The following is a 20,909-nucleotide window of genomic DNA, read 5'->3' as shown; positions in this document are numbered from 1 at the left end:
AAATCTGTAACAAATTTGAATACAGCAGAGTGAAACAAGAGTCTATGATGTTGAAATACCCTTAAAAATAGACTAAAATACGACTCAATCACCGTTGCTTCTCAGACGCACGTTCATTTTTAAAAATATGAAAAATGCATGTTGTGGTATTAGTAACACCAGGAAACACCTGAAACACTTCAGTTGTACGAAAATGAATAATCTAAACAATAAAATACAAGTAATGTTTGATTTTAGTGATCATAAACGGTCTAATAGTGAAAAATGATGCCTTAGTGTTTAAAAACTAGGGTCTGTCCCTTTAACTATTTGAAGGCATATTTGATGTGACACATAATGTTGAGTAAAAGTGAAAGATTAACAAGACACTTACAGATAGGAATGCATGAACGAGATCGGCCTTCACCTGGCTGAATGTTTTGTCTCGCACCATTATGAAGTGGTGCTCCTGCTCCATACCCATCAGTCCACCAAACCATGACCGCTTGGCCATTCTGCGAGGCAAAAACAACAACACAGTGTAATTCAAAACATTGGTAACAATCAACATGCACGTGTGAGGGCAATTTTAGAAAGGGGTTGGTGAGTGAAAAGGTATTGAAAAAAAAAAAGAGAGAAATTTGCTTGAGCAGCGGGAGGGGCGTTTCAACCCCCAAACCTCTCCTCCTGTACATGCACCTGAATAATCAGACTGAATTTTTGAAATGTTTGTGACAGTAAAACCACTGATTTAACACAAATTTTAGAAGTGAAAATCATTGAAACTGAAATGAAGATAATTGCATAATGATGTCATCTAGACCGTTCCATTGGTACATGTATGCTACATAAAGAGGGAGTGATATGTAAAATCATTTTAAAATTAAAACAAACAGTTCAGTGACCCAGGAGGCTTATTGGGACTGATCAAACTTTCACATCAGTGACCATCTCCATCAGATTCTTTAATAACATCACCAGCTGGTTATCTCTGTAGTGCTTAAACTATTCTTATTGAAAACAAGCAATAATTTGGGATTTTTTCCTGAAAAATTAAAAACGTGAAACAGGTAAAACCAAGCCCTTAAAATTCAAATCAATCTGCAAGTTCATTTTCAAACAGCGATATATATGCCAATTTCCAGACTTTGTAATTAGCAGTGAAGTATACATCAATAACAATAACATTTCTGTCAAAAAGCTATCTATGCATGATAAAAATGTGCTTCATGTCTTATATGCTACGTCTTGTTGGAACAAAACCATGTTTTTCTCAAAAAGACGTAAATGGATATGGATATACGAGTGAAACCCCTCTAAACTGGACACCCTAGAGACCAAGTAAAATGTCTGGTTTTAAGAGGCATCCAGTTTAGAGAGGTTAATATCTGTACTGATTTTTTTTAAAAGGACAGTGAAAAATGTCTGGCTTTGGGGGAATTCCTGTTTACAGAGGGTCCGGTTTTGAGAGGTTTCACTGCATCACATATTGTAAATGAACTTTTCAATTATTTCATAAAGATGAAACTGACATTACAGTTTAAAATTTCAACAGCACTTGCAGCAGCTAATGTGTCACCAATAAAACTAAATGTGTGAAAGTAAAACCACTGATTTACATCGTCAAATTGAACAACACAAAATGGTCATCCACTAAATTATATAGACAGTGAAAACGGCATACAAATATCACTATCACTGTAAACAACAGACAAATCTGAACAAATGATAAAGTGTTCAGGATCACTTACTATCACAACTACATTGGTAGTCCCTAAATATGAGACAGAAAATTCACAGTATCTGTCATTTATTTCTGATCTGCCTGCTTATCTATGTATTCATCTATTCATTGACAGTTTGCTATTAATTAAAACAATATTATGTAACTATTGTATTAGGTGCATAATGTTTAAAGGTAGTGTACTTTGTTTTTTAAACATCATTCAATTTAAAAACCATAATGTTTTAGTGTGCCAATTACAATGTCACATATTAGAATTAACAATTAAGGCTTTCCCTATGAAAACAAAAATCAACTCAAAAGTGTAAAACAGTGAGCTGACCCTATTAGCAAAGTGATTTGTTTTTAACTGTTTTAATGTTTAAAAGGAAGGGACAATTAAGGCATTTGACCTGGTATGCATATTCAATGATATATAATTCACATTATTGCTTAATATCAACAAGTATAATTGTATAGTTAATTAATAAAACGGTTAAATGAAACGGCTATTATATATAATGGGTGCAGCCATTTTGTACCATCCCAGTGAATACGCCCTCTGGCGAGCTGGTGGTTACATAATACCTAACGTATCACGTCAGGAATTACTCTTCTAACTGAAGAAACAAAACATACCTGATTTTTGTGGATGCATCGCAATATTCTGTAATAATAGTAATCCCAGTAAGCCAGCAACAATTATATATTATTTTTAATACAAAATAAACCGCCATTGTCAAAGTGTTGAAATAACTGTATTATGTTTTGGACATAAATTAACCCACATACTGAAATAATAATCAGTGTGTTTTCCTAGTTAATTGGTCTTTTCTTTCCGTGGCCTGTAACTGGTTCCTGATTAGATGGTCCTAAGACATTGTGTCTAGACACACTAAAAAGACGTGCCTCTTTCATTAATATCACAAGGTATTGTGTTAAACACACGGATACCCCTCTAATCGTTCTGCTTTATTACTGTAAGTAATTCTGTAAAACCCTTATTAAGTAGACTTTCCCATCTAAAATAACAAAATGACTAATTGCGTAGTCCCAAAGAAAAGAAAATTATCACTTGGGTATCGTGAGTGGTCGTTTTTGCTCAAACGTAGCATACCAATAGGCCTAATAATATACTCTTTTTTTCACTTTGGATTTTTTTTAAAACTCCATTTCGTTCTATTGATGCAAACTGAAATATATTTAGTTAAATAGTTTATTATACTATCAAGTCATTTATGTTGTTTTACAAGTCAGGTTGATAAAGCGAAGCACCTTGTCGTAAATTAGAGCGTTTATTTACATTGTGCATAGAGGAGATGGTCAGAGTTGACGTCACTTCACCCCAAGCTATACCACCAGATGTCACAAAAACGAAACAAAATGGCTGCCCTCAGTTAACAGGAATAATCATGTTTTTTTATTAACTCTAAAATTACACGTTTTTCATTTGTTAAAGTGTCAGTATGTGTTGGTGGTCTGGGTATGTATCTTTCCAACACATAAGGCTCTTGTTTGAGTTTACTCGCCCTTTAACAAATTACTATGCTCCAAATTAAATATACAAAAATGTTCTGGCAAATGTTAAATTGAAGGAAAAACAACAGGTATCGCTACTAGTACTTACTCTGGAGATGAATCAGGGGTCATTGATATTTCATCTGACGTTGGGACTGAAAAGAAAAAGGTTACACAGATAAACAGAAAGTTTAACTTCTTTCGTGTGAATAAATTTGTTATTTAGACTAACTTACCATTTGTTATTTCATACATAAGTTGATTGATGAAAGGCAATGTTGAATACAACCTATGGTTGAAAAGGTTTTCTTTGTAGCTGTAGTTAAAAAAATAGCACTTTACAATGTCATAACACTTATGTCCACACTATTCTAACAAGCACACAATGCAAAAATGTTGATGACAAAGATGATGTAAAATGCTGACCAACTAAATATTTATGACATTGTACGTGTGTATGTATTAATGATCAAGTGAAATTCAGTTATTGTAGTTATGCTAAAGCAGTATAACAGCAGTAGTGTTGGGCATTAGTCCTTGTTTTCAGTGCATTAGTTATAACATCTGTTTTCTACATTATACTGACTATCAGCTGTGGCATCATAATGAAAAAAGTAAAGTTTGTTTTATTTAACAACGCACCTAGAGCACATTGATTTTTTATGTTATCATCGGCTATTGGAAGTCAAACATATGGTCATTCTGACACTGTTTTTTAGAGGAAACCTGTTGTCGTCACATAGGCTACTCTTTTACGACAGGCAGCAAGGGATCTTTTATTTGTGCTTCCCACAGGCAGGATAGCACAAACCATGGCCTTTGTTTAACCAGTTATGGATCACTGGTCGGTGCAAGTGGTTTACAACTACCCATTGAGCCTTGCGGAGCACTCAAAATCCCATGCCTCGACTGGGATCCAAACCCAGTTCCTACCAGCCTGTAGACTGATGGCCTAACCACGATGCCACCGAGGCCGGTCGGCATCATAATGAGTACACACACCAAATGTGGAAGCCATATATTTGGGGTTCAAATAAAAAATGTTTAACCTGACTTTAACTGTGTTAAGGACTTGAAAGAAGATAATTTTGAACTAAATGTTAGCCAAGTTGAAAATGACTAACTCTGCCCTGGGGTCACATTCATGGCCATGTGAACTATGATGACACTGGTGAACAACCATACAAAATATGAAAAGCCATCCATTAAACCATTCATGAGACAGGAGCAAATTAGAGAAATTGTAACCAAATCATAACCAGATTTTAAGGTTAAAAAATAATATTAAAATGAAACAAATTATGGAAAACTTCATCACAAAATATAATCTACATGTAGCAGAATGATGTCTTTAAACATGATAAGACATAATTACAGAGAAACTCCTAACAAACAGACACCCGGCTGCCCAAGTAAAAAAATCTGGTTTTAAAGGATATCTGGTTTAGAGAGGTTGTCAGAACTGTACTGTTATTTAAAAAGAGTCAATGACAAACATCAAGTTTTGAGATAATTTCGATTTACTGGGGGTCTGTTTTTGAGCAATTTCGCTGTATTACAAAACAAGTGGAAACATGATTATATATCAACTTTAACCCAATGTTCATGTGGTCAAACAGCCAGGCCACTGACTGGCCATTTCAGTTACACAAGAACTAAACAAATTCAGATTATTTGTATAAACCTAACAGGCCACATCCACTAGACAAGTCTAGCAAAAATTAAACCAAACTAGACAGCAGTTTTCATGGTAATGCACCGGTAGTGGATGATGACACATCTTGTACAACTTCTAAGATAATTGTGCAGAGGACAGCTTAAATGGTAATTACTGTGGAAGTAGTAGTATTTTAAAGGAAACAAATCTGTGATTTTTAGACTTTGATCTCTGAGCTATCGTTATGATGACAACAAAGGTAACATACATTAACTGAAGGCCTGGCACATTTTTAACGGGAAAAAAAACAAAACAAAAATGAGAGGACAGTTGATGTAGCATTTCATGTGATTTTAATCTGCAGGTCATTTTCATGGCAACTATTAACCTATATTAAATTTGTTTAAAGATTTATCTTTGCCAGTCTTAGTTTTCATCAAAGAACCATTGGTAATACACTTTGATGCTCTTTCTACGCCTAAAACAAAATTATAGTAAACCTAATTTAAACTTTTTTTTAATAACATTAAAAAAAATATGTTGACTGCTTTTGAGACAAGAAAAGAATTTAATTAAATAAAACAAAATTAACAAAAACAAAACGAAGACATGCATATTAGTAAAACAATTTATGAAAATTCAAAAATCAAATTATGTGCATAATATTAATAAATGTCTTAAATGCAAAAATTAAATGCAGAGTCAAAACATGTACCAAACTGTGTGCATAATGAATCTCTTAAATCTAAAAATAAAATGCAGGTTCAATATATGTGATTAATAAATGTTACAGTCGGGCTGTGAAGGCATGGTAGAGTTAGCCACTAAAGAAAACGCAGCAACATCCACTTAATCAAATACAGAAACCCTGGATATCTTCTGTTAAGTCATACAGTGTGCACATTATTTTTTGGGAGGGGATTCATACTTTCAAGAATCAAAAAAATAATTGTGCTCAGACTCAATTCTTAAAATGCCTGGATACAGTAGCTCAGATTAGCTTTTTGATACAAATATAATTTTTTTTAGTGACAATGACAAGATAATCTAAATTATGTATAATTGTTTATCCTATTAAATACTTTCATGAGGTACAACGTGTCAGCTCTGATCATCAGTTATGGTAATAAAACAACTACCGGTAAACTGTCTTTGTTAATTCATAATTGTTTTTTTTTCTTCTTTTTGTTTTGTTTTTGGTTGTTAGTTTTTTTTTTTACATTTCTGTCTATTAGTTTATGGAGACTGCCTAAAAATATCCGTGTAAACAGATGTTTAAATTTAAATTTATTTAATTTAAGAAATAAACTAAACTAAACATTTGAATTAGTTTTTGGGGGTTTTGTTTTTGTTTTTTAAAATAAACTTTCTTAATATACTGACACACAATGAAAACGCAAAACAGATATTTTTCAATATTTTGTTGTAAATTAATGAAAAATATATTTATTGGACTTAAAATAACAATTTATGAGAGGAAGCCATTGATTGGTACTTTTGTCTGGGTTTTAATCCTGGTTTTGTTCTTGTTACACATACAATAGCAGAAACACACAAAATGGTGTGAAATGTGTTCACTACATGCTCAATCATGCTGCATGCAATGCATGTGAAATGCCAGTATGTGGACACATAAAAGTCACGTAACGGTGTCATGTTCCTTGTCACATTAAGAATGCCACGACACAGAGAAGAACAAAGGGAGCGAGCGTTGGGCATGGTTCAAGGGGGGATTTCGCAAAGCCAAATTGCTAGGACCTTCAGAGTCCATCCATCAACTATTGGATGTCTTATTGAACGTCATCAACAGACCGGGAGTGTCCGTGATCAACCTTGACCTGGTCAACGTCCCGTTACGACCCCACGCCAAGATCGGCATATTCGACGACACAACCTCCGTGACCGGTTCAGAACTGCGACGATGACAGCAAGCAACACGATTGGACGTCATGGAAGGCATATCCATTCGATGACGGTCATCCGTCATCGGACTCGGACTCGGCTGGACTCGGATGCAGACGCCCGTACAACGGTAACATCACGACACCGCGACATCGTGCTGCGAGACTAGTTTGCTCTCCAGAATGGTAATCATCCACCAGCCTTTAACCAGAGCATTGTTTTCTCAGATGAGTCCCGTTTCTCTGTCTCCTTGCTGATGGAAGAGCACGTGTGTACAGGAGACTCCATGAATGGTACGCTGACGGAAGTGTGAGGGAACGTGATTGGTTTGGTGGTGGTTGTCTGATGGTATGGGGGGCAATCAACTGTGATTTCAGGAGTGATCTCATCATTGTCCACGATGCCGTTACAGCCCAGCGTTATGTTGACGTTATTCTAAGACCAGTTCTCCAGCCACTTTTGCGCCATCACTGAAGACCAAGAGGTCCTCTTCTGTTTCAACAAGACAATGCCCATTCACATACTGCAAGAATTACCCAGGCATTCCGGTATCACCGTTATGAACTGGCCCACCGTTTCAACGGATTTGAACCCAATTGAACACATGTGGGATGAGTTAGGACGTCGTGTATGTCACCGTCAGCCACCACCGTGTAACGTCGCTGAGCTTGCACAGGCGTTGCAGGAGGAGTGGAGGTAAATTCCTGTGGCTTATTTGAGATGTTTGTGCCAATCCTTTCCCCGTCGTCTTCACACATGCTCACGGGTCAATGGTGGACACACCAGATACTGATCTTGATATGGGGGGGGTTGAATTTTTCAATTACGCATGCAACTCGATTACTGATGATAACTGGCCATGTTTCCATGTGAATTATCTCATGAATACCAGTCATTAATGTTATATTACATTATCCATCAATTCATTAATAGTTTGTCATTGTTTGCAATGAAAAGTTGTTTTTGCGTTTTCATTGTGTGTCAGTATAGTTTGTACAGACTGCTCTAGACAACAAAGTTTCAGATGTCCAGAAAACAGACTTCAAAGATAAGTTGATGGATGATAATTAATTGATGGATGCTAGAGACCGAACAAATCTATATTGGCTGCATTGTTATATTTTGTGGTAAATATACAGGAAACCCATAGTATTTCTTTCTTTTTGTTTCTTTTTTCTCTTTCTTTTTTCCCTGTTTATTTCTTATTTACATTAAACAAAACAAAAATTGTTCTATCAAGTTGCTGTGTGATGTATGTGACAGTACATGTGTGTGGTGACTCCATTCTATTAGAAAGTACATTTGCAGGCCGTGCAGACATGAAAAAGAACAGCAGTACTTGGAACATTTACTTTGTACCTGTTCATTGATGACTAGCTCAAGAGGATTTTTCTGTGCACATTAAAACATTATACTGTTTAATAGTTTATTAAAATAAAGCAAAAAGGTCTGATTTTTTAACTGAATTTTCAAAACATTGTGAAAGAAAATTTTCCACAATCACAAAAGGAATATTCTAAAATAGGAAATAGAAAATCATTCTGTACTAACTATCCTAAAAGTCAAACAGTCAGATGGCTGGACAGCCAATAAAACCTCATGTACCGCAGTTAGAAGAATCATGCAAATAGGTATATTAAAAACCAACTGGCAATCACACATGATACTAGAGACACTACAATGGCTATTGCAAAACCAAGTGCAATAACATGAAAATCCACTCAGGAACTGAAGCACTGCATTATGGACTTTAAGTCAGTGCTGTGTTATGAACTGTGTAGTGGCTATATGAAACATGTATAAACAACATATAAAACACTTGAAGTCAGTTCTGTGTTATGAACTGTGTATAAACAACATATAAAACACTTGAAGTCAGTTTAACTGTGTAATGGTACATGAAACATGTATAAAACACATATAAAACACGAAGTCAGTGCTGTGTTATGAACTGTGTAATAGCTATATGAAACGTGTATAAACCACATATAAAACACTTGAAGTCAGTGCTGTGTTATGAACTGTGTAATAGCTATATGAAACATGTATAAACAACATATAAAACACTTGAAGTCAGTGCTGTGTTATGGACTGTGTAATGGCTATATGAAACATGTATAAACAACATATAAAACACTTGAAGTCAGTGCTGTGTTATGAACTGTGTAATGGTATATGAAACATGTATAAACCATATATAAAACACTTGAAGTCAGTGCTGTGCTATGGATTATGTAATGGCTATATAAAACGTGTATAAACCACATATAAAACACTTGAAGTCAGTGCTGTGTTATGGACTGTGTAATGGTATATGAAATGTGTATAAACCACATATAAAACACTTGAAGTCAGTGCTATGTTATGGACTGTGTAATGGTATATGAAACGTGTATAAACCACATATAAAACACTTGAAGTCAGTGTTGTGTTATGAACTGTGTACTGGCTACGTATAAAACACTTGAAGTCAGTGCTATGTTATGGACTGTGTAATGGCTATATGAAACATGTATAAACCACATATAAAACACTTGAAGTCAGTTCTGTGTTATGAACTGTGTTATGAACTGTGTAATGGTATATGAAACATGTATAAACAACATATAAAACACTTGAAGTCAGTTGAACTGTGTAATGGTACATGAAACATGTATAAACCACATATAAAACACTGTGTAATGGCTATATGAAACATGTATAGACCACATATAAAACAATTGAAGTCAGTGCTGTGTTATGGACTGTGTAATGGTATATGAAACATGTATAAACCACATATAAAACACTTGAAGTCAGTGTCGTGTTATGGACTGTGTAATGGTATATGAAACATGTATAAACAACATATAAAACACTTGAAGTCAGTGTCGTGTTATGGACTGTGTAATGGTATATGAAGCATGTATAAACCACATATAAAACACTTGAAGTCAGTGTCGTGTTATGGACTGTGTAATGGTATATGAAACATGTATAAACCACATATAAAACACTTGAAGTCAGTGCTGTGTTATGGACTGTGTAATGGTATATGAAACATGTATAAACCACATATATAACACTTGAAGTCAGTTGAACTGTGTAATGGTATATGAAACATGTATAAACCACATATAAAACACTTGAAGTCAGTGCTGTGTTATGGACTGTGTAATGGTATATGAAACATGTATAAACCACATATATAACACTTGAAGTCAGTTGAACTGTGTAATGGTATATGAAACATGTATAAAACATATATAAAACACGAAGTCAGTGCTGTGTTATGGACTGTGTAATGGTATATGAAACATGTATAAACAACATATAAAACACTTGAAGTCAGTGCTGTGTTATGGACTGTGTAATGGTATATGAAACGTGTATAAACAACATATAAAACACTTGAAATCAGTGCTGTGTTATGGACTGTATAATGGTATATGAAACATGTATAAACAACATATAAAACACTTGAAGTCAGTGCTGTGTTATGGACTGTGTAATAGTATATGAAACATGTATAAACAACATATAAAACACTTGAAGTCAGTGCTGTGTTATGGACTGTGTAATGGCTATATGAAACGTGTATAAACAACATATAAAACACTTGAAGTCAGTTCTGTGTTATGAACTGTGTTATGAACTGTGTAATGGTATATGAAACATGTATAAACAACATATAAAACACTTGAAGTCAGTGCTGTGTTATGGACTGTGTAATGGTATATGAAGCATGTATAACCCACATATAAAACACTTGAAGTCAGTGCTGTGTTATGGACTGTGTAATGGTATATGAAACGTGTATAAACCACATATAAAACACTTGAAGTCAGTGTCGTGTTATGAACTGTGTAATGGTATATGAAACATGTATAAACAACATATAAAACACTTGAAGTCAGTGCTGTGTTATGGACTGTGTAATGGTATATGAAGCATGTATAAACCACATATAAAACACTTGAAGTCAGTGCTGTGTTATGGACTGTGTAATGGTATATGAAACGTGTATAAACCACATATAAAACACTTGAAGTCAGTGCTGTGTTATGGACTGTGTAATGGTATATGAAACGTGTATAAACCACATATAAAACACTTGAAGTCAGTGCTGTGTTATGGACTGTGTAATAGTATATGAAACATGTATAAACAACATATAAAACACTTGAAGTCAGTGCTGTGTTATGGACTGTGTAATGGTATATGAAACATGTATAAACAACATATAAAACACTTGAAGTCAGTGCTGTGTTATGGACTGTGTAATGGCTATATGAAACGTGTATAAACCACATATAAAACAATTGAAGTCAGTGCTGTGTTATGGACTGTGTAATGGTATATGAAACGTGTATAAACCACATATAAAACACTTGAAGTCAGTGCTGTGTTATGGACTGTGTAATGGTATATGAAACGTGTATAAACCACATATAAAACACTTGAAGTCAGTGCTGTGTTATGGACTGTGTAATGGTATATGAAACGTGTATAAACAAATAAAACATTTAAATGCAACTTACAGCTACAGTATGAAAACACACTTGTAGTTAGTGAAATTGTGCCATAACTGGATAATAACACTAGTAGTTAAAACAAATTTTTAATTCCAATAAAAATATTTTTTTGTTATATAAATTGCAATTACAATATGAATATGAAAATATAACAGTATTTAAGTACAAACTATACAGTCAGCATTCCTACACCACATGGTAGTGAAAAATGAGAATTTTTGTTTTAATCCAATATGTCCGTAATCCAAAAAGTATCTTGAAGAGCCCATTTTACTTGACAAAAAAACAAAAAAACACCCAGAATATAATGGAATAAAGTCGAAAACATGCATCAGCTGTAGTCTGTGACAGCTGATTATTCACTGTCGTAATTAGATAAAAACAAACTTGTGCACCAAGAGTCACACATCAAAGAATCCAACCCGACAACTGTAATAAAGCCGAAACACATGCATTTTGAACAAAACAGCTGAAGGAAACCCAACCTAAATCACCTGTTAGGTAATCCATTTCAAAAGCCTCGGCCCCGTAACCATTTGGATATGGAATACCTTGCATTTTCCTCCTGTGGAATCGTGGCGATCCGAGGAAACTGTTTTTGATCGTGTGTAAGCGCGTCTTCCAGGGTGTGGTTTGGATTCCGGGTGAACTGGGTGGGGTTGCTGAGGGACTGTGGGTAGGTGTTCCTCGGTGTGGAAGTTTTGGGCTGGATAATGGTGATGTGTTTGGGCTACCACTTAGGCTTGCCTTGCTGTTAGTACAAAAATAAAAAATCTTATTACTGGCAAGATTAACACAAATTATATATACACATAAACAGTGAAACACTGCAAAAAATATCATAACTTGACGTACACAGGCTGTTATAACATACCAGAATGACTGTATTTATCCTGCAATCACTGTTTGTACAGAATTGGTATTTGTGAAACTATTCACAGCCTGTCAATAAATAACAACAATATCACATACAACAACAGATGCTTACATAAGGTAAGTCATAATAGCTATTCAATGTTTTATCTAGGTTTGATAAATATAAATATATATATATATGTTGCTCCATATTTAGTTATAACATTCTTCCAATTGCAGAATAATTCAAATAAATGGAAACTGTATGATACAAACCAAAATTTTCACATTTTTACTGAAACAAGAACATCACAAAGTCAATAGAAAAAACAACTGTGCATATACATGTGTATACATGTATGTATGTATTTACTCTTCATAAAAAGAACTGCACTGTTAGTGTTAGAAAACAAATAGGCACTTATTTAATTCATTCATTTCTTTAACTGTTCACACGTTTGTTATAATGTGTTAAAAAATCATAAACATGAACCACCAATGATCATGGCGAGCTGAACTCTGTCCATCATTAGCATCACTTCTTGTCTATGGAATCTATTAAGGTACAGATTATGCCTTTTCCGTTATGAACCCAAGTCCTTACACAAGTCCATGAAGATTCTGTAATTCCAAATTATCACCCGGTTCGCAGTTTGTAAATGTTTTCACTGGGTTCACATTGAAAGATGGCCAATAAGGATTTCTTTAGTGTTTCCCCAACATTCCCCAGTGGGTACTCTTTCCCCACCTCCCTCATAATATTCCTTTATTGAACATTTATTAAGTCATACCAATTGTATTTGCTACTTTGTTACAGATTTTTGAAGCTATCTTAGTGCTACAATTTCCTAACATGAGGTAACAATGCGATGAGGTAACAATGGTGCATGCCATAGCCTACAGCAGTTTTACGATATCACAGTACTAAGATATCTTCGAAAATCCGGGCCCAGGTGTTTTACTTCCAACAACAAATGACTATGACTGACTAGTTAATCAGTACACAGAGAAGACTTTATTATTCGATATCAGGTTCTATTGATATTGTGTCTGGCTCAAATGTTCAATAAATTGCATTACGAGTAAAAGAAATACACGTTGTATCTGATAAAACAATTTTAGCATTAAATTATTTTGGCACTTTTGGACAAAATGCTCCAATTATATTCCCCTCCCACTGAGCCTTGAGATTAGCACCATTGAATTTAAAAGAACGGCATCACCTAGGCTGGGGCATACTGGTTTAACCTCAGGTTCACTGATGTGTTTGGCACAGGTATGGAAAGAAACATCACCTGTAGAATGGGGTTGCAGATCTAAAAGGCTATGAGGCTATCTTGATCAAGGACTTTCAGAAATACCTTCCAATACTATAATTGTCCTGCCAACCTGTCACACTCTGGGATGCAGTCAGCAGGATAACATAATTTCTACATTACTAATAATGTCAAACTGGATGTGTGTGGCATCACTGATGTCCAACTTGGTCGATTTACTCACATTACTAATAATGTCAAACTGGATGTGTGTGGCATCACTGATGTCCAACTTGGTCGATTTACTCACATTTCAAGGAATCACCTTTTATGGGTTTTCTTTTTATCATATCATGTTAATATTGTATAGGTCTCATTCTGATATCAGGATGACCGTTATGGTATTCTGATACTAGGAAAACCTTTATGTGTCTTCTTCTTACATATCAGGATGACCCTTCATGGATCTTCTGATATCAGGGTTCTCATTCTGATATCAAGACGACTTTGTATGGGTATTCTGATATCAGACTGACCTTTATTAGTCTTCTTCTTCCAATATCAAGATGTTTACAAAACTTTAAGAATCCCGAATTAGGCTTCGACTTACTCCAGTCATGAATACAAACTACGTGCAGCTTAAGTCCTGTGTGAAGCTGGTTTTATAAACACTTCACTGATGTTTTATCTCACTGGTTTTGCATTTATTTCAGTGAAGCCTGATTGTTCTCAACCACTGTTCTACACAACCCTGTAGTGGACGATGCTGTTCAGTTGTCCTGTGCTGCAGTTTAACTCTTCATTTAACTCACCTTGGGTGCATACATTTTTGGTCTCAGCATATAGAACCTTTAACACATTTAAAAGTTAAATCCCTGGGGTTTCCTTTTTTGTGTGATGAGCTTACAAATGTTATTTACATGTGCTTTTAGAATCCAAGGAATGACTTTATGATGTGGTATTGCACTTTTATTGCTATTGAATTAATTTCTATACTATGATAATCATAATACTCTCAGTACCAAATGCCATCTTAAATGTTCAAAGATGATTTTACAGCTTGTTAAACCACCAGTATATGAAAATATGCCATATGCATGTCTTTTTCTAAAGAGTACATACATAAATACACATAGAAATATGAATAGTAAGCATAGTAAAGCCCAATACATGTACTTAGAACAATGCTAAATGAAAAACATTGATTAGCACACAAGAATAAGAATAAAATTACAATGCTAAATGAAAAACATTGATTAGCACACAAGAATAAGAATAAAATTAAAACAAGACAATAAGCACAAACAAACAATGTCTTAGATACAAAGTAATGCCTTTTGTAGTTTCAAAATAAACAATACTAATAAACATCCGTCAACAGGTATCCATGGCAGAATTTGCATCAAGTACAATGTACTATAAAAAGTTTATTAAATGTTTTACAGACAAAATTAAAAAGTGTTGTTGTGAGATGTAAAAACCGCTGTGTTTTCAGCATCCCATTAACAAAAAATATCTCTCAATTTTCTCTTTTGTCAGCAAAATTATAGCCATATTGGAACCTTAAATTTAACAAGTCCCATTCGTTATGGAATACTTATTTTGACAAATACATTGAATAAAGACAAAGTGTACAATGTCGATCCATACCTGCTGCACCACTTCAAACTGATCAACTGGCGGTGACAAATAACTACACACATAGCAACTAGCTGGTGTTTTAGTTAGCAACAGATGTCTGTTTGAAACACCACATATATTAATCCATTGTTAATAAATATTATTGATTAGGCCATCCTTAAAAATCTTCCTTTTTTTCTGTAATCTGACCCACTGCTAGCATTGGTAGGCAATTCATCGTAGTCAATGTACTAAGTGCCCACAATTCTCAAAACATAATTTATTAAACGAATCAAATGCTAACTCTGTATGTTATATTGCCATAGGTGATATACAGGTGCTAGTACTGCAATGGATTTTATGGCAACACGAAAAACAGTCTGTGAAATAAAATAACACCTACCCTCTTCCCCCATCCAAAAAACAGCCCAAACTGACAGCTGTAATCATGGGGTACTATAAATGCTGCCATTACTCTTCCAAATAAAATGTCAAAAACACAAAAGAAAGTTGACGTAACTAATTATACAAATCCAGTTTTTGCAATGGCACTTAACATTGAATATACTATAACAATTTATTTTTGAAATTTATGATTACAGTCGTACCTGCTATAAATGACATTCATGTATGTAACAGCCAGTATTGGCATCAGTACCTTATTTATTGCACAAGTGTATGTCTTCTATCTATATTAGGGCTCACCCTGGATAAAAAATACCTGTAGCCAAAAAAAAATTATTAGCCATATTGAAAATGATTTAGCCAAAATTGTTTTAAATAGCAATCATTATCAATTCCCCACACCCAACAATTTTGTTGTTTGTTGTTGTTGATTTCTGTGTTGTGTTAAATGCTTATTGTTGATTTCTGCTTGCAAAATATCTAGGCTAAGAATGCTGACTTTACATTATTACAACTATTCCATGGTCTTTTCAAAATCCAACTAACTTATTAGATGTGACGTACCTCACAGTCTTACAAATTTATATCTAACATTATCTAACAAATACCATGATTATTGTAAACTAATTTTATTCAGTGTATGTTTAACAGCAATTTGTATAAATATTGCATGTTCATTTCCCGTGATCATGATCTGCATGCTTGCTCTCGACCATGGGTGCGAAATTAACAAAGACAAAGAAAATAAACGAAACTGCAGTTAAGTATTTGTTGATGTGAACAACTATTGGTTTTTTTATAAATTTACATCAAGATTTACTTGTGTGTAATCGTATTGTTTAATGTCCGCAATGATGTCACTTGACACATGGGTCTCAGCTGACTGTCAATCATGACGTATATTTATACTGAGATCAACCCTAAGTTCAGCCAACTAACGTTTTCCTAACGTTTATGAACTATTTGATTGGTTACCGACGTGTCTATTTGGTTTAACGTGAAGTGCATAAACCAATCTAGCGGACGTTTTGTTTTCGCTCGGTCTGGCTGAACTCAGCCCTTGTGATAGCCTACATGTCTTTCGGCCCTGAACTAGCATGTTTATTCAAATTGACACACATTGTCGGTCTGTTTTTATTACTTTGATTCAGACTTTACAAAGTTAAAATAACAAGCTATAGATCTTTCAGACTTTGCTTTCATACACACCGTTAAAATTAATAACCATGATTATTAAAATAAGCAAACATCATTACGCTGTATTTTGGATGACACCATTTTTCTTTACCGGTCACGAGATCGCTATTACGCTAATTGGATTTTATGTTTGAGGTGTCAGATAGATTATGTAACCATTTGTTCACACCAGAAGATAAAAAATGGCTTAGCCAAAATTTCAGCCACTTGCATATTTTATTAGCCTTTTGTTTTTTAAATTAGCTAATGGCTAATTTGGCTACTGACAGCGCGAGCCCTGCTATAGTTAAAAAGTTGCAAAACATCAACTTTATAAAGAAAAGCGATTTAGGGTCACTGGTGATTTTTATATACAGCCAGACTATCATTACTAAGACATTTACTCTATCTGACTAAAACACGTCAGGAACAAATGTACCCCAATGTTTTTTTTATTCATTACACTGAAAATAAACCTCTTATAGTGATATTACATTAATCAAACGGTTGATGTAGGTCTAATGATTAATAAAGATAACAATTATCTTTAAATACTTTTAAATGCTATTCAGTCTTCTTTTAGAACTATGAGGATTATAATATCTCATAAGCAGTATTTTTCCTTGAGGTAACTCATGACAAATTCGATATAACAATAAAGTGACCCAGATACAAACATGGTCATTGTAACGAGGTCTAACTGTATATAAAAGCTGGTCGGATTACAGCAAAAAAAATTTAAGGTTGGCTTTATTGGCATAATGTCAATATATATATACAGGAAAATATTTATAGAAATGTAATGATTTTTTCATTCATTCATAGATTGCAATGGTAATATATTAATTATTTGGTATGAATCGTTTGTAGAAGCTAGAAAGAAAAGCATTAAACACACATTATATGCACACATGAATGAAATAAAACACATGAACACATTGCAGGCAAGCAAACCAGTGATTCAAATGGAAAAATGTGCGAGACAGACAGATAGCAAAAACCAAAACGATAAAGATGAAGGAAAACCCAACTACATGGTTTCAGGGCTTAATATATAACAGTATTAATACATGAAAGAAATGAAAACTAATTTTTGAAGAACACACATCTAAAGAACAAAAAGAAAACACAAAAAAGAAAACACAAAAAAGAAAAATTAGTAAATCAAATTATGAATAACCAAGGGAACATAAACCTTATAATAAAAGGCAAAAGAAAGTTACCGCTGAATGTGAATGACAGTGGAGGTCGAGAAATTCCTAATTGTAATATCTACATGAGGAAAGATTTTGCTCTAGCATTGTACTGATTTGACTTCATTTTGATGACAGGAGCACATAACACAGCCTTCAATACATCATCAGATACTAGACAGGTTGACAAGGACAGAGTCCTCCCCAAGTTTTCAAGATAGTAGTCATCTGCCCTTAACATAATATGCTATCCTGTCTGTGGGATGGGGCATATAAAAAATATGTTGCCACTAATGGTTTCCTCTCTACGACTATATGTCAAAATTACCAAACGTTTGACATCCAACAGCCAAATGATTAATAAATCAATGTGCTCTAGTGGTGTTGTTAAATAAAACACACTTTAACGTAACATAATATGTCTTATCATGGCATGTGCTGTAAAAACAATCTCCAACCATAAGCCACCCTTTCGCTACCTGTTTAATATCTTAAAATCTCAGTGTTCATTGATTACTACTATTACCTTACTATACAATGTTGCACCAATAGGAAGTGCACATGCAATTCAGTTTTCATGTTTATATTACTACATCAAAGGATATGTTCCAAATAGTTCTTCTTCTTTGTCAATAAGAAGCCTAACGGAACTTCAAATCTACATCTAACAAATATCACTGTCAATTAGCTATTAATTGTAGACTGTTTTTTGGGATGCTTTGTTTTGCCTTTCAGTATAAATAAATATACATGTATATATTTAATAATGTGACAGTGTCTCCCTTGGCTACTCACGCATGCTGCACTGCCAGTCCTCTCCGTGACGCGACTGGTGATCCTTCACTGATATTACCCAATGACAGTCTAGCAGAAACCAAACACCAATCAATATATTGTTTAATAATAACCAAGATGGAAATACATGCATACAAGTCCAGTGTTTTCCCCAGGTTTTAACATTTCAGCATGGTGCTCATTTAATAGTGAATGTATGTTTCTATATACATTGTATATTTAGTAATTTCCACCATTATTCATATGAGTCTTGTTGTCCAGTGACAAAGCCAACTATAGTCCGAAACACATTGTTAACAACTACCATAAATTATTCTCCTATCATTAGATTTCACTCACATTTTTTGTCCAGAAAGAAATTGTGAAAAAACCATTACAATGACACAGATTCCACATACAAGATGATAACCATGTCACTTATACCGACTTCGCTTGGATCTCCCAGGACAAAGTTTTTGTCCGTTGCCATTTTGCTTTTTTATGGAATACTCTTCAAAAGGGATGGAAGGATGTGACATAATTCAACATCAGAACATGTGTTATGATCTAATGCAATTGTGATGACATAATATTAATCATGTCACATATATCAGAGGCTTCCACCCGTCTTGCAGAGTATTCCATAAAAAAAAAACTAAAATGGCAGACGGCAAGAAATTACTTGCATTTGTGAAGTCATTATAGCTGACGTGGTTATAATTTGGTATGTCAAATCAGTGTCATTGTACTGGGGTTTTTCATGGTTTCTGTCTGGACAAAATGTGAGGAAAATCTATCGGTAATTAAATGTAGGAGATCAATTAGGCTTTGTTAGTTGTCTTAGAAAATGTTTCATTGTGAACTCAAACCTGGGCCCCGTTTCATGAAACAATCCCAGCTACAACTGACTATAGAGACTTACCATCATGGGCAATTGTCAGTGTTTCTCTTTTAACTACAATCATCTTGGTTCTGAGGTAGGAAAATGTTTCGAATGTGTTCACTGACATCAGAAAACTCCAAATCTCCATATGATTTAAAAAGCAAGTACAAAATAAAAAGTCATCTTCCTCATTTGCATGTCTAATATGACATAAACCAAGACAATTTGTTTTTAAAGGCCAAGTCTGTGTGTAGGTATATTTTACACACAAATGAGGCGTAATTTCTTTATTAAACCATATTACTCTCTAGGCACAGTCACTTGATTTGAGATTTACTCTCATTACAACTTAAGATTTATTCATTAATGATTTTCCAAAGTGAACAGGGCAGCGAGTAGCAAATCATAAAAATGGAGCCATCACCGTTTTCTGATTCCAAAACTTCATGCCTCAAAATTAAATCTTATTTTTTAAAATACTCCTTGTACATTTTGATAAATGCATAAACAAGTATACAGGATCTGTGAAAAGATCAGAGGTTCTGAGGGGCTTCTGATATGAATTCTGGTAATAAACAAATAAAAAATGTCTACAAAGCCTTTTTTCATCTTTTTTGTATTTGAAATTGTTTTTGAAAATCTTAAAGAACTGATATATGAGACCATAAACTAGCTATTGTAAACAAAAATCTCACAATGACTTTTAACACCTGGCTGGTTACTTATAGCTGTACAGTCATTTTGGTGTTTGGCAGACCATATGTGTGATTTACAAGTCAACCCTGACAGTTAAGAAAATAGCTACTGCAAAAATATGCTGTAGTAAAATACAATCCATGACAGTTAATGTGTAAGAGAAGAGTTTCATGTGTCAGTATTACAACAAAAAACCCATAACAACAACAATTGTGATGCAGAAAATTGAAAGTTCCACAGCAAAATAAATGCTGCAGAAAATGAAAAACACTGCAGCAATGTCCACAGCATTGGCGTCGTCTGCTGTGGTTGTCAGTACTGCAAGTGACTTACATTTGTCTCACATCTGCTGTCAAGTTTGTTGACGAAAGTAATACTGGTAAGACTGCATCAAGGAATTGGCTGTCGATCACAGAACACTACAATCATTTCGTGAAATGTGGCCCTGGAAGACACAGAGCACCTACCTACCCGACATACTAAATTTGAAGAGCTTTGGCTCATCACGAGAAAACACTTTGGACAAAAAGAAACACATATAGTGAGTTCTTCTTGTATAGAAACCAAGATCAGCATGAATAACAATGGAAATAAGGAAAACATATAATTTTCCTGTTACAAATTTATGGCTGTTTACAACAGTGTAAAAACAAGCCTTGTTAGAAGCATGCTACACTAAGGATGGAGTTTCGTAGTGATGGTTTTCACAAACAAATCTGCAGACATCAACAGAACTGAATTGTTCAGTTCAAATACAA

General features: G+C 34.3%; 1 protein-coding gene across 1 annotated transcript in view; it reads right to left on the bottom strand.

The window, feature by feature from the left end:
• LOC121380478 (serine/threonine-protein kinase BRSK2-like) overlaps window positions 1-20,909 on the bottom strand; it is a 129,605-nt gene that overhangs the window by 13,876 nt on the left and 94,820 nt on the right. Inside the window, exons 14-17 of the mRNA XM_041509297.1 lie at window positions 18,594-18,662; window positions 11,845-12,044; window positions 3,330-3,375; window positions 374-494 (exon numbers count right to left, since the gene is read on the bottom strand). Of these exons, the coding sequence (XP_041365231.1) occupies window positions 374-494; window positions 3,330-3,375; window positions 11,845-12,044; window positions 18,594-18,662 (436 nt within the window). The remainder of the gene's footprint in view (window positions 1-373; window positions 495-3,329; window positions 3,376-11,844; window positions 12,045-18,593; window positions 18,663-20,909) is intronic.

Source organism: Gigantopelta aegis, chromosome 9 (genome assembly GCF_016097555.1).
Source record: "Gigantopelta aegis isolate Gae_Host chromosome 9, Gae_host_genome, whole genome shotgun sequence".
Lineage (NCBI taxonomy): Eukaryota > Metazoa > Mollusca > Gastropoda > Neomphalida > Peltospiridae > Gigantopelta > Gigantopelta aegis.
Note: the sequence above shows the minus strand (reverse complement) of the source record. Positions and strands in the feature narration are given on the sequence as shown.